At 40.6% G+C, this 15412-nt stretch overlaps 1 protein-coding gene and 1 pseudogene across 2 annotated transcripts; both read left to right on the top strand.

The window, feature by feature from the left end:
* The window catches only part of LOC115778080 (uncharacterized), a 73813-nt pseudogene extending 59723 nt beyond the window's left edge, over positions 1-14090 (top strand).
* Positions 200-2749, top strand: LOC115780189 (C-X-C motif chemokine 2-like). Of its 2 annotated transcripts, XM_030729249.1 has the most exons (6): positions 200-297; positions 459-557; positions 1333-1408; positions 1593-1710; positions 1806-1892; positions 2308-2749. In XM_030729249.1, the coding sequence occupies exons 3-6, from the start codon at positions 1360-1362 to the stop codon at positions 2309-2311; spliced, it is 258 nt and encodes an 85-aa protein (XP_030585109.1). In that variant the 5' UTR covers positions 200-297; positions 459-557; positions 1333-1359; the 3' UTR covers positions 2312-2749. The 2 variants fall into 2 exon arrangements, with proteins under 2 accessions (XP_030585109.1, XP_030585099.1); XM_030729239.1 differs by lacking the exons at positions 200-297; positions 459-557 and having other exon boundaries at positions 1273-1408.
* Positions 14091-15412: the final 1322 nt, after the last annotated feature.

Here is a 15412-nt window from a genome sequence, read left to right as displayed (position 1 = left end):
CCTGATTGACTCCAGCTGGTGGTTTCTCTTTAATAGCACAAAAAGGATTTGTTTGACAGCACTCATTGTGATTGACCAATACTCAGAAAAATTGAAAAATCAAGATGAGTGTATGTAAACCTCTGACCCCAACTATAGATCGTGCAAATAGTGCAGTGTACAGGTTTTCCACAGTGTGCAGTAGATACTGCACTGATACTAAGAGCAAAAGATTCTGAGGATTAAAAAGCTCGAGCTGGGAAAATCTGGAGTGAATCATTCCCTTGTCATTTACCCTCTCTGCATTGTTCTCTTCATGTAAGCTGACAGGAATGCTTGAAACATTAGTGTGCTGTTTTTACAAATGCATGCTTCAGTTTGAGTGTAAAATAGCAAATGGTTCTGTTTAACTGGATAGGGGTTGGAATCTTGTTAAAAAGAACACTGTATGCTTACAATATAGTTTGCCTCCTTTACAGCTTAAATGTAGTCATTCCCTGGAGAATCTGGAAAATTTCAGGAAGTTTAAAAAAGAAACAGAAACTTTGAAAACTTTGATCTGGGGTATCTGTCTCAGGGTAAGTGGTCCAGCAATACATATTTGACACGTGTAATACCATCTGTCTGACATTAAGTATCATGCCAGGGGAGCCCCACTGGTTTGTCATAACCTCCTACTGTTTGACAAGTATTAATTTGTATCTGCAGCCTTCTGATTTATGTGTCCCTGAACATTAACAGATTTGTGCTAGTTTTAGTTACAGTACCAGTCAAAAGTTTGGACATACTGGTACTGTACATTTACACTGAAAAATTGCTCTCATCTATGTGTATTTACACATTAAAATATTTTCTTCTGCACATGCATGGACTTTTGAATTTATAAAGAAAAGAATCCAAAAGTTTAAAATAAGGTCTTATAAGATCTTTGATTTGGTAGAGACATCCTGGTTCCAGATAACTTGCTAGTGTCATTTACTGGCACTCTGCTGCAAAAAAAAGCTTTAAGGGTTTCAATGTTTTTTCCTCTCAACATAAGGTTAATTTAGGACAGATTCCTGATATTTATCCACCAAAGGCTCAGTTTTTTTTTTTTAAAGAAAGTTCACTAACAGTGAACAAAATACCAGTTGTTTATAATTTGGGGTTTACTGCTATCTTTACAGAAACCCAGGAATCCCTAATTAAAGAGAGACACTGTTTATTCAGTGATAACTATTGGGGGGGGGGGTCTTTGGAAGGAGGGAGTAAAGAGAGAAAAAAGGGCTGCAGAGCAGACTTGCATTACAGCTGCAGTGGAGAAGGCAGAGTTTACTGGCTAACCACATCCTTCAAATATGTTGTTTTTCTGAGACTGCCGAGTTTAGATTTGCAGCAGAGATGCCTACCATTATTGTGGCCCTCCTGGTTTTCCTGACCGTCCATGAAGGTAAGTGTAACTGAACTACAGCTGAAAATACAAAAACAGTTTTCTCTTGGAAATGTAGATTTGACACCTAATGCCAGCAGCAGACTCATTTTTGTCACATGCAGGATTTTGACCTGCATTTTGCAAGTGGCTACATGCTTAACCTTGTTTGTGTCTGTGCCTCTCTCTCTGCTGTATTTAAAAGCCTCAGGTATTGGACTTAGATGCCGATGCATCAATAAGGAGAAAAGGCCCATTGGACGTTACATCGGAGCAGTGGAGATGAACCCTGCAAGCTCCCACTGCAAAGACACTGAGATTATGCAAGTCACAAGAGTTATTCTGTCAATTTGCCCTCATAAAACACTCAAACCACATGTCTGTATCTGATGTTTCATATCTATCTTTGATCCGGCAGTGCTACTCTCAAGAAGGATGGGCAGAAAGTTTGTCTGGACCCCAAAGCTCCATGGGTCAAAAAAATGCTTGAAAGGAAGAAGACTCAGTAAGTGTATTTTCACTGTACTTTAATGAATGCACATAGATAACACAGTGAATAAAACAAGAGGCATTCTGGCTATTGCGTTCATGTGCTCAGTCATGGATCAGGAAAAGGAAATACAAAAGGAAATAAAAGCACCTACTTCCCCTAAATATTGACCATTCCAGGAAGACGTTTAGCATTCCAGGAAGACAGTTAACCATTAATGATTAACTTGCTAAAGGAGTGTCACTTTTAGTTTTCAGTTTGAAAACTGGAAGTGAGTCCTGCATTTTAGTTTATTCTAATGGAAGAATCAGATGCTTAAAAAAATGTTTGTAATAAAATAGAATATATTCAATAAAAGTTCATCTTAGGTAATTGTATCCAAAGTCCAATTAATCCTAAACATTTTTGATTACTTTTTTCTTCTCTTTAGGTAGATACTTTGAAGAAGACACCTTGCCAGATGTGACTCAGATGGACAGAGGACAGAGACAATGAAAACAGAAGAACAAAGTGTGTTCTTTTATGGTAGAGATTAGACATATTTTAAATAGTAAGCAGTATGTTCACATATATCCTTACGTACATGTTCACTTAAAACATTGGGGGGGCTTGGAGAAGCAGCAAGCATGGGGGGGCTTTTAATATAACATGCTACACATCCAAAAAAAAATTCTAACCACATTTTATTAAATACTCTTTTTTATAGTCTTTTTAGTTTCTGTTTTGACCTTTTGCAAAGATATAAACACTGTGTGACTGTTCATTCCATCTGCTGTGATAAATATAAGTTTTCAGGAGGGCATATTTGCTGCTCTTGAAATGTCAATATCCTGGAAATACAATTTGGAAAACAATATGCATCTATCTATTTCAGTGTCATCGAGATGGGGGGGGGGGGGGGGGGGACCTACCCCAGCTCTCATGGGGTAAGAGGTGGACAGGTACACCCTGGACAGGTTGCCAGTCTATCACAGGAAAAACTATTTTTTTAAGACTAATAATTTAAAACTAATATTTTAAGGAGAATTTCTTGGATTGTGTCATGTAGAGCACAGCACCGAGTGGAAAGATATCGCCACCTTTTGGACAAAGGTGCATACTGTTATCCCTCTACAGCAGCTGAACACCATAATGTTCTTTTAAAATTTAATTGTTTTTACTGAACCCTTTTTAAGAAAAACCCTCATCAGCTGTCACTGCTGCTTTGAATAAAAGCTTCTCAGGAAATAGACAAGTGACCTCTTTTAGATATGATTATAATTTCAAAAGCAAAACCAGGATCGGATCATGAATCTGCTTTTTACCCAATGAAAGTTCTGATGAAATACAGTATGTCACAATGTTAACCACTTCCCAGTTTCACATCTGCTTTTTATTCCCCGTTTGACTGGCCCCAACTCTCCAGTAACTTCAGATGCAGCTGCTTCAACTCCCATTTAACTCCCCCATAACCCTCCTTTCCCACTTACATGCTGACATTAACACATTACGATTTATGTTTGATGTTAATTTACTGCCGTATTGTTGCAGTCATGTTTATCTGAACCATTGCAAAAGTAAAATAAAAAAGAAATGAACATGTTTTTACAAGTTCTTGAATGTTGCCATTCCACATGCACCTTTAAACTTTCATCCATCTCATTTGTTACTAGTTGCACCTAGGTACTAATCACATGGTTGTGTTTAAATTTTTAACTGCACTCTTTTGCATTAACTTGTTACAGAGTAAGACAGTATGTTCTGCATATATCATGATAAAACTTTTTTTGATCTACTTGTTCTTTTATTACATTTTCAAACATATATACACAACAGCAGAAATCGGCTGTGATCAAAGTTAAGCGTCGCATTAACAGAATAGATTTAGAAAAAGAAATGTGAGGGGAAGTTTGAGAGATTTACATTTTAGCAATGTTACACATTTGGCCAGCAAAGTCACAAAAGTTACAAATGTAAACTCTATAGATGAAAGCTGTATTGTTGGAGGAATGATCCCAGACAAACCTATCAGCATTAGGTACAACCTGTTTCCAAGTTATTTTAGTAAGGGATTTTAAAGAACCAGAAGATACATACATGGCTTACTGAATGCCTAACCTTAGTAAGATGGGAATGGATTCATCAGCTGAATGATTCTCATCATTCAGGTGTTGGTTATGAATCCAAGTATAAATATGGGAAATCATTCCTTTCTAAATTGTGTACTGACTCAAGAAATGTGTCCAAATAAGAGGCAGCAGTTAGACTTGGAAACTGAGGAAATGTTACAAAATTATTTGTAGATATCTAAAGAAATGTTTAGGTAATCTAAGTTTACCAGAAAAATAATAAAAATGAGCCAAAGAATTACTCTACAGTAAAATTTTATTTATATAGCACCTCTCAAGACATAAATCACAAAGTGCTTCACAACAGTAGAACAAAAGTAGAGAGAGAGAGAAAAACCCTGACCAAATCTCTCTCTCTCTCTCTCTCACACACACACACACACACACACACACACACACACACACACACACACACACACACACACACACACACACACACACACACACACACACACACACAGCAGGAGGAACAACAACACAACAGAGCTCTATGGAAAATGCAGACAATATATACACACACTGGCAATCAGGGAAATAGGACACACCAGGGAGCACAACTGCACAGAATTTAACTAACAAGGCCAAGGAAGAAAAACTGAATACAGAGCACATGATACGAGACACTATAAAAGTAAAACAGGAAGTGGCAAACAGAGACCTGGACTAGGACAGTTGAACTTGCTCCTGAAGACAGAAGGTAAACAAATGCAGGGCGCCAAAGATTAAACACAGAGATGAGACTAGGACACATGGAAAGGAACAAACACCAAACAAGGAACCAAGATAAACTCAGAACTAGAAATTACTATATTCAAAGGACAGAAAAAGAACTAGAACATAAATCCTCTCAAGTCCAGAAAACTCAAAACAGTGGGTCCAAGACCCAGGAACCACGACAGTGATAATGCCTGGGTCCAAGTTCTAAATGTACCGTACACTAAGCATGGTGGGAAAATACGGTTTCCAGTTATTGGGACTGATACGATGTTTGAAGGCCAAAACAATGGTTGAATTATATTCTCAGAGAAGTTTTAGCAATAAAATTTTATTATACTTGGAAGAGCTAAGGTTGAGAGTAATACCAGCCCACAAGAAGTGTCTTCCATTTTAAGACTAATAGGTGGTGGGTAAAATGAATCAAACTGAAATCAGGACAATATAATTCTAAAATTAGCAGCTTCAAAAATATCATTTCATATTTGCCCTCCAGTTGCTCAGGTCTCTGTGAGAACTAGTTTCTGATCCTTACAGTCTTTTCGTTTCACATCAATTCTGAGATAATAGTATCAATTCCTTCAAAACAGGAAAAAAAAACTTTGAGGCAGAAAAAGTTTCAGTATTAATGACCAGCAATCAAATTCTTCTTGTGTAAAGGTCAAAGGGGCTTAAAAGCTACAGTATGTGTGGGAAACAGCTATTAGCAATGTTCATTTAGTTGGAATTAGAGGGGAAGGTGTTTCCTACGCATAACTAAACTGATGATGGCTCAAAGCTGTGACATGCATCATACTGAGGAAGCAGACCATCTCATAGTTGCTCATCATTCCACCTTTTGCTCAGCACCATGGACAACAACCACAGTCTGAGGTCAGGTAACAGACATATTTATTTAAGCTTATACTATAAACTCACACCATCTTCCACAAGCCCCAAACAGGTTTAGCCTTGTTAAAAACATAAAGACAAGTGTAATGTCTATAAACAACTAGGGATCCGATATTCAGTATCGGTCCAATCCTGACCTAAATTACTGGATCGGATATCGGAAAGAAATAAAAAATGCAATCCGATCCGATCCGACCCACATTAGCTGAATTGCCGTTCTCCGTCGTCTTCTTGTGGGTCTGCGGTTCACCAAACCAGCTTAGAGCTGCATTACCGCCACCTACTGGAATGGAGTGGCGGATCAAGAGTTTAAAAAAAAACCCTCCTCAGATTCAATAAAGTTCTCCGTCGCTGCGACGGATTCCCTTTAACACCGAGCGATCATTGCTGGCATGTTTTTCCACGCCTCCGCCGCTCTCTGTCGTGTTTGTGTGTTGTGCTTGCTGTGCTGAGGATTTCAGCAGTTATTTTTTTCTCTACTTCAGCTCCTGGACATACTGCTAGCGAGCACTGGTGACCGTCCGGTACCGGAAGGACTTCTTCCCCGTCAAAATATTTTTGATACTTCCAGGGGTCTCCAAAAAGAATGTGTGTTTTGGTCTGATGTTTTGTGTCTACAGGACCTAGATGAGGCCGTTAACAGGCGACAGTGAAGGGCACAGAAGAAGGAACTGATAAGCATGCTACATCTTGCATACTTCAATAACTGTGTAACTGTGTCAAGTCTGTGTATAAAAGTTGAACTTAAGAAAGAGAGCGGTGTCAGACTTGTGTGAAGCTGCACTGACTGCATCAGGCAGCTCCGACAATTCTGAACCAGATTAATCTGTAAACTGTTTGAAATGGCTTTATTAAATTTAATAATTGGACTCCTTATTCCTGTTTGTGTCATTCCTGTTTGATGAAATGAACACACAGAAACCAAAAGGCTTAAGCAGCAGCACACACTCTTATTATTCAAATTCCTTCACGTGCCATCCCTATAAGCAACAAACAACTGAAGCCCGTTAACCACCGGTCCTCAGAGACTGAATGAATGGGGCCATCCTACCAAACAAGCTCACTCATTCATAGAATTCTTCATTCAACAATAATTTTGATCAAATGAACTCTCTCAAGCTGTTTTTGGAAAGTTTTTGAGAAAAATGTCATTGCAACTTTCATTACATCTGCTGATGCACTGCTTTTGAACCCAGATGAATTATTTTCCATTTTCCATTCCTCCTGCTCAGCTATTCTGGACTCTGTAGCACCTCTAAAATATAGGCACCCTAAATTTTGATCCCAGTAGTGGCTGGATGACTCCAGTTGCTCCCTCAGGCAGGCCACCATACTCTCTATTTTTACATGTCTGTTAGTTTTTAGTCACCTCTGACCATGTTTCTTGAGGGGTCCCTCAGGGGTCCTGGGACCAGTTGCTTGAAAATAATAAAGGAGTTACTAAAAAGGAGTCTCTTAGTAACTAGTGACTCCCTCCAGTTTAACAGTGACAAAACTGTTATCTTTCAAATTATCTACCTTCAAATCTAGAAGCACTTTTGCTGGCAATTTAGGCCATCTCACCCCATAATTAAAATAGAAGTTTAAAGGAGTTTTAGAAAGAAAGTTTTGACACACAAATTTGTTCCATTGTCAAAAATAGCTACTACCAGTTAAGAATGATTGCCAAACTCAAATTATTACATGATCTGGAAAAAGTCACCCACGCCTGTATTACTTCATATATGGATTACTATACAGATGCATGTTTGATTTAATGTGGTTACAGATGATGCAGAATTCAGCAGCAAGACTGCTGACTGGTACTAAAAAATATGAGCATATCCTGTTCTCACTGCACTGACATCATGCCCATTTTAGAATTCAGTTTAAGATTTTACTGATTGTTTTAATGGGAAGTTTTTGTCATCTTTCTCATTCATTTACACTCATCTCCCAGGTCTCTCAGATCCACTGGCAAAGATCTCTTATATGTTCCAAAGTCACACCTCAAACAAAAAAGTGACACAACCTTTGAAGTCACAACTCCATGTGTGTGGAATCCATTACAGCTTGAAATAAAAAGAGTGCCCTCTAAGACCTGAATTATGTTTCTTATGTGTTTCTTACATATGTGACTAGAAATCCCCTCTGAACCCTATGCAACCGGCAAGGATTGTGTATACCATGTTGCAAAGATCTGACACAGAAGCATAATTCAGGCATTTAAGTCTAACCTCAAAACCCACCTTTATTGTCTGGTCTTTCCAGCTCACTAATCTACCATTTGCTATATCTGCTTATTGTTGATGGCCTCTTAATTTTGTATTCTCACTCATTCATATTCATGGATGAATGTTAACTCTTGGTCTTCCTTTCTTGGGGCAGTCCTGATGAGAGCCAGTTTCATCATAATGTTTGATGGTCTTTGCTACTGCACTTGAGGAGACTTTCAAAGTTCTTAAAATTTTTCGAGTTGACTGACCTTATTTCTTAAAGTAATGATGGACTGTTGTTTTTCTTTTTTTGAGTAGCTCTTGCATAATATGGATTGGAACATTACTCATATAGGGTTATTCACTTTATACCAACACTACCTCTTCACAACACAACTGATGGTCTCAAACACATTAAGAGGGCAAAAAATTCAAGAAATTAACTCTTGACAAGGTGCAGCTTTTAACTGAAAGCCATTCTAGGTGACTACCTCATAAAGCTGACTGAGAAAATGCCATAATGAGCAAAGCTGTCATCTAAGCAAGAGGTGCCTGCTTTGAAGAATATATATATATATATATATATATATATATATATATATATATATATATATATATATATATATATATATATATATATATATATATATATATATATATAAAATATATAAAATGTATTCTGGTTTGTTTAACACTTTTTTGTTGACTAAATAATCCCATATGTATTTCTTTATAGTTTGGATGATGATCTATGATGCAGACAATTTTTAAATAATCAAAAACCACTGAATTTCAAACTTTTGACTGGTACATTACCTCAGAACAAAGGGATTTGTACTTATTCCCATTGTGCCATTCCGGAGTTCACCAAAAAGCATGAAAAAAACATCAAAGATAAAAAAAAAAAGCAATATGAAAACCTGATCTGTTCTGCCATGTGCTCATGTCCTTATCTTTCACAGTAAAAGCCCCAGACTCATGAATGCTTTACTATTGGAGTCATACAGTCACGTGTGTTGATAAGAAGCTGAATTAAATGGCTTATAAAGAAGAAGAGATTTACAGGAGGTCCTGGGGTCTACATAAAATCCTGCGCAGTGAGTAAACAAACACCAGAGAGGGAGGGCCTCCTGCAAAATTCACTGCGAGACAGGAAAGAGCTAAAGGAAGTTGCGCGTTACATAGAGGGTACACGTGGGAACGGTGAGGAAAATGAGTGACGGAAAACGTAGTAAAGACTGGACACATTTTAACCTTATACCTCCAAACATGTCGAAGGAGACACGGCGTACTTCAAAAGTGCCGGAGTTTGCGAACTTCCAGCAACAAATACCATAATACCACTACATGACTGTGAAGTGCAATTTCTAAGCTTTCAGGAACCGTTTGAATTTTTTCGATAGCACGAATGGTGGCGGAGTTACAGTAAAAAGCCAGTTGATCGAGTTCCTTTGACCAGATGACTCTGCCTTGAGATGCTACGTCTTAATCAGCTGTTCACGGCTAGTAAGGTCAGGAAACCCGCGATTCAGCAGTGATTGCCTGACGTTAAAGGATTAATGTGATAGAAAGACTGCAAATTTTAAATTTTATATCAAGCAGGCTCCACATATCACCTGGACAGGCATATACAAATTGTTCATCCCTCAGTGCAATTAGAAGAACAAAACAGGGCAGGTCATCAGGCAGGAGAAACAGGATCAACTGCTCAAAGGCCCTTGTTTTTTCTGATTTCCAATCTTTTGTTTTATAATTTGTATTTGGAGCACTCTATTATATGTTGAGTATATAAAGAAATGTTTGATATAGGCTTAATGCATGTTTTTACATTAGTAATTCATTTTACACTTTTTTTAAAATTAAAATCTAAGGAGCCACTTGGGAGCTGAAAGAGTCAGCTCTTCTTTGGGAGCCGAGCCAAAAGAGCCACCTCTCTGAAAATAGCCGCAATTCTCATCAATAATAGCGTCACAGTAAAGCTGCAGTCTGCCCTTACGATGCTTTTGTATGACAGACTAGACCCTCAGAATTGTATTGACACCTCATTTGGCCAATCATGTTATGAAATGGGTTTTCCAGAGCCAATAATAAGCAGAGAAGTCACATGACACTGTCTGCTTATACGTGGGTATAAGGCGCTATGGGTTGTGTTTTCACATGAATCCATAAACTTACTGTGTATTCAGTGCGTCCTCCGTGCCTGAAACTGAGCAGCAAGTAAGACTGTGTGCGCCATCATGCGTAAACAGTATTTACAATACTTTTTTCACCAACGGATTGTCAGAATGCATCAAAAACAGGTTATATTTATTCAACGAAGTGACGCGCAAGAGTGGATTGGGACTGGAAGTGGAAAAGTTCAAATAGAATTTTAAAGTGAAAAAGTGAAAACCCAACAGTCAAAACCACCCCCTATGACCAAGCACGTGGCGACAGTGGGAAGGAAAATCTCCCTTGTATCAGGAAGAACCCTCCGGCAGAACCAGGCTCAAGGAGGGGTGGTCATCTGCCATGACCCGTTGGGGCTGGAAGTGAAAAAGTTCAAATAAAGTTTGAAAGTTAAAAACCCAACAGTCAAAATAACCCCCTATGAGCAAGCATGTGGTGACAGTGGGAAGGAAAAACTCCCTTTTGACAGGAAGAAACCACCGGCAGAACCAGGCTCAAGGAGGGGCAGTCATCTGCCATGACCGGTTTGGGCTGGAAGTGAAAAAGTTCAACTAAAATTTGAAAGTGAAGAAGTTAAAACCCAACAGTCAAAACAACACCCTATGAGCAAGCACATGGCAACAGTGGGAAGGAAAATCTCCCTTGTAACAGGAAGAAACCTCCAGCAGAACCAGGCTCAAGCACAGGTGGTCATCTGCCATGACCGGTTGGGGCTGGAAGTGAAAAAGTTCAAATAGAATTGGAAAGTGAAAAAGTGAAAACCCAACAGTCAAAACGACCCCCTATGAGCAAGCATGTGGCGACAGTGGGAAGGAAAAACTCCCTTTTGACAGGAAGACAACTCTGGCAGAACCAGGCTCAAGGAGGGGCGGTCATCTGCCATGACCGGTTGGGGCTGGAAGTGAAAAAGTTCAAATAAAGTTTGAAAGTGAAAAAGTTAAAACCCAACAGTCAAAACGACCCCCTATGAGCAAGCACATGGCAACAGTGGGAAGGAAAATCTCCCTTTTAAGAGGAAGAAACCTCTAGCAGAACCAGGCTCAAGGAGGGGCGGTCATCTGCCACGACCGATTGGGGCTGGAAGTGAAAAAGTTCAAGTAAAGTTTGAAAGTGAAAATGTTGGTGCGCCTCGGCGGCTTAGTGGTGAAGCCGGCGGCCACATACATATGCCGCGTTGTGGCGCGGGTTTGCGTCACGGCCCGTTGCCAGTTTGCCTGCGTGTCTTCCCCTAAATCTTTTACCCAAATGTTCAGACATAACTGTGCATTTGTAAGCTGTAGTGGTTTAATCGGATTGGTTAACTCACTGTTCCTGTGGTGACAGTGTTTTGTTGTTTTCATGCTGTGATCAGATTGCATGGACAGTAGGGCTGGAACTAAAGATTATTTTGGTAGTGGAATAATCTGTCATTTCTGCTATAGATTAGTCGATTAGTCAACGATTATTTCAATCTTAACTCACCTGTTCAAGCCTGCCCACCTGTTAACATCACCTTGTTCTCATCTCACAATTAAAATAATGACCCATAAAAATACGAGATTGAAACTAAACAAATGTATTTTTAACATTAATGTGACCATCACAATAAATATCAAATAAAAAATGCATATTAAAGTAAAGGCAATTTTTATTTTTAAATGAAAATATAATGTGCAAATAAACAAAAATGGCCTCTTTCCAAAAGTTCAAATAAAGCTTCAAATTAAATCAAAAAGATTTTTCCGTCAAAACAGCTGAAAAGTTTACAGACAATTCAGTTCATACAGAGGTTTGCTATTCAGAATGAACGCTGATATTAATATGAGGGAAAAAATAGGAGCCAATGTAGCTGCTCCTATTGTCCTTCACTCGTTAGCTAACATAACTGAAATGGCGGTGCTTAGCAAACATTATCCATGAGAGCTTGTTTCCAACAGGTAAACTAACAGAAACATTACTGTACAAACATTAACAGGTATCTACGGTGCACTAACATATATGGCAGGCCGTTTTAACATAAAATCCCTTTGTCTGACTATCCGTAATTACATTTCAGATATCTAAAACTGGATTTTGACTAGACAAAACTACATTTTGACTATCCAGAATGGTAATTTAAGATATCCGCAATTAAATTCTGACTAGTAAGAATAATAATTCAAGATATCTTCAATTACATTTTGACGAGTCAAAATTCCTTTCACGATATCTCAAATGACGTCACCGGATTTGTCATTTGACGGCTCACACATCTGTAATTACAATTTAAGATATCTCAAACGTAATTATGACTAGTCAAAATGGTGACCCCAGGCCTCCCAGCTCAACGGGACCCCCTGTGGCTGGCGACATTCATTGCATGTGTGCGATTGTCCCTGCCCCCCAGTGGCCAGTGATAGTCATTGCATCGTGTGTGACGGGGACACTCATGCACACGCCTGCACTCACTCACGCACACACACAGACAGACAGACACACACACAGACACACACACACACACAGACACACACACAGACGCTCACTCACTCACACACACACACACACAGACACACGCACACGAGACCAGACCAGACCGGACCGAAAGCAAGGCTACGCAAAGACCGCTGCGATCGCAGGTCGAGGACTCGATGACGCAAACCCGGGGATCACGATCACGATCGCCATCGTCATCAACTTCACCATCGCCAAACAACTGCTCGATCGCGATTGCGATAAAAAAAAATCGCACTCGTGGGGTTGGCTGGCTTCGTTTATCGATGAGGCGACACGACGCGAACCCACGATTGCCATCATCATCACCATCACCATCATCATCATCATCACCACCATCACCGTCGCCAAACAACCACACTCGATAGCAATTGAGATAAAAAAAAAAACAAAAAAAAAACAAAACCTCCCAAAAAACAACAAAACCGCGCACCACCGAGCACGGACTTTGCAACGCGATAACCCCAAGCCAAGTTCTGCTTCTGTCACTGCGTAACAAACGACACACTAAAACAAACAAAGCGGTGTCAGGCGAATCGTGAAGGACCGTGAGCATAGAAGATGCTGGCATACACCGGGAAACGCAACAAGCGAGGTCCTCCTGAGAAAAACCTGGCATCCAGAGTGGTGCTCGAGCTGACCGAGGGACTGGGACCGGGCCACAACGTCACCTTCGACAACTTCTTCACGTCATACGAGCTGGTCAGGAGGCTGTTCGTCCAAAGGGGCCTCACCTCGCTCGGGACCGGGCGCGCGAACAGGGCCGAGATCCCCAGGCGACTGCTCGAAGTCAAGGGCAGACCGGTGCCATCGTCGTGATTCGCGTTTGCGTGGACCGCGGAGCCTCCTGACGCCGTCGTGGTCTCCTACCTGGCCAAGCACAACAAGAACGTGCTGATCCTCACCACGCACGAGCAGCACGTGCACACCCCGGGGCTGAGCGGGCGAGCGGACGGGAAGCCCCTGGCGATGCTCCACTACTATCGCACCAAGGGAGGCGTGGACAACCTGGACAAGGTGTTGGGCACGTACAGTTGCAGGAGAAGGATGACTCGTTGGCCCCTGGCCCTCTTTCACAACATGGTGGACGTGTCCGCGTACAACGCCTTCGTGCTGTGGAGGGAGCTGAATCCCGCCTGGATGCCGGGCAAGCGCAACAAACGCAGGCTGTTCCTGGAACGGCTGGGCAAAGAGCTGGTGGCCGGCACAGCCGCCGCCAGAGAGGGGAAGAAGGTGAGGGAGGCAACGACGACGGTGACGACAAAAGCGCGACGGCAGGCGTGGTGTGGCCACGAGTCCAAGGCGAGGAGGAAGAGGTGTCGCGTGTGTCCCGGGAGCAGGGACGCCAAGACCAAGACTGCAAGACAAGATGGCTGCAGGTGGGAGAGGGGCTGTCACGGCACTCCGGGTCTATTGTTTGCTTACAACGTTTTCAAAGCCTGTTCATGTTGATCCAGCTCAGTTGGTTGGTAACATCTTACCATTGGGCGATGGTGTGGATGGCGCGGCACCGGGACGGTCTGTCGGGGAAACTCTGGTTCCGAGGGTGTCTGTCGGTGCGTCGGGAAGAAGCTTCAGTTGAGAGTCCGTGGGACAACTGCGTGATACAACCGTGGCCTCGTATGGAAGCGGGAGGCATGATCCAGACACACAACAAACTTTTCTGAATGGTCGTTCCGTCACCATGGCAACGACCATAAACAGGAAGCGGCTCAATCCAGGGATAGCTAAACACCGGAAGTGGGGGTTTTTTCAAACTGTTAATCACTCAAAAATAGTTTGGGACACTAAAACAAAGGCCAAAGGTCTGCTAGGTGGCCATTTAAATATAAGAAGCATCATGTCAAAAATAGAACAAGTTAATCACCTGCTGCTTAACTCAAATCTGGACTATCTTTGTCTATCTGAGACCTGGCTCTATAAAAATGCTCCCTCTGCAGCACTTAACATCCCTGGCTATAATATGTTCAGAAGAGACAGAGAAGGAGCAAAGGGTGGTGGTGTCATGATATACATAAAAAATAATATTAAATATCAGGAAATTATGTGGATGAATGATCATGATTTGGAATGCTTGGGTTTAAACATCATACTAGCACCACAAATGTCTTTCACAATCGTTGTGATATATCGCCCCCCCTCTTCAGATGTCACTTTTTATGAAAAGTTTGAAAATCTACTGAAAGAATCTAACTTAAACAAAGAGACCATTATCTGGGGGGATACCAAAATAAACTGGGAAGATACATCATGTAGAAAAAAATCTTAAAAAAATAACTGACAAATTTGATCTAGTCCAAATGATCAATGGGCCCACAAGAATTACCACATCAAGCAGCACCCAGATTGATTTAGTATTTACCAACCGACCTGAGAGAATCATTAAGTCTTATAATATGCTAGCTGGTCTTTCTGACCACAATTTAATCCTTGTGGCCAGAAAGCTCTCAAAAAAGAGGTTTGGTCATCCTGTCAGAGAGCGTGAGTATGTTGGAATTCCAAAAAACCAACAGGAAGGATTTAAAAGTGCTGTCCAGCAGATTGACTGGGATCACATTTTACCGGGAACAAACTGTGAAATGGACTGTGAATCTTTTATAGCTGCAATTGAGAGAACAATAAAAGATTTTACCTGTAAAGTTAAACACAAACACAAGAAAAACATACTTCCCTGGATGAGCTCTGACATACTCAAACTAGTGAAAGAGAGGGATCTTGCATTAAAAAATGCAATTAAAACTAAGTCAGTTAGTGCTAAAAATCTGTTCACAACACTGAGGAATAAAACTGTTAAAGCCATACGCAAGGCTAAAGCAGATTTTTTTCTTGACTATAATAGAAAATGCAAAAGGGGATTCTAAAACAATATGGAAACAACTGAAAAAACTTTTAGGACAGGACATAAAAAGGAAACAACTTCTAGAAATTAAGATAAATGGACAAATTACAAATAACACAAACAAAGTTGCAGATGCCTTTAATAATTTTT

The sequence above is a fragment of the Archocentrus centrarchus genome, chromosome 1 (genome assembly GCF_007364275.1).
Source record: "Archocentrus centrarchus isolate MPI-CPG fArcCen1 chromosome 1, fArcCen1, whole genome shotgun sequence".
Taxonomy (NCBI): domain Eukaryota; kingdom Metazoa; phylum Chordata; class Actinopteri; order Cichliformes; family Cichlidae; genus Archocentrus; species Archocentrus centrarchus.
This window is presented reverse-complemented; position numbering and strand designations above follow the sequence as displayed.

Excerpts from the sequence above, each read along its gene's own strand:
- LOC115780189 (XM_030729249.1), top strand. The coding sequence starts at position 1,360 with ATGCCTACCATTATTGTGGCCCTCCTGGTTTTCCTGACCGTCCATGAA. Across the intron at positions 1,409-1,592 it reads TTTCCTGACCGTCCATGAAG|CCTCAGGTATTGGACTTAGA; the intron begins GTAAGTGTAACT and ends TGTATTTAAAAG. Across the intron at positions 1,711-1,805 it reads TGCAAAGACACTGAGATTAT|TGCTACTCTCAAGAAGGATG; the intron begins GCAAGTCACAAG and ends TTGATCCGGCAG.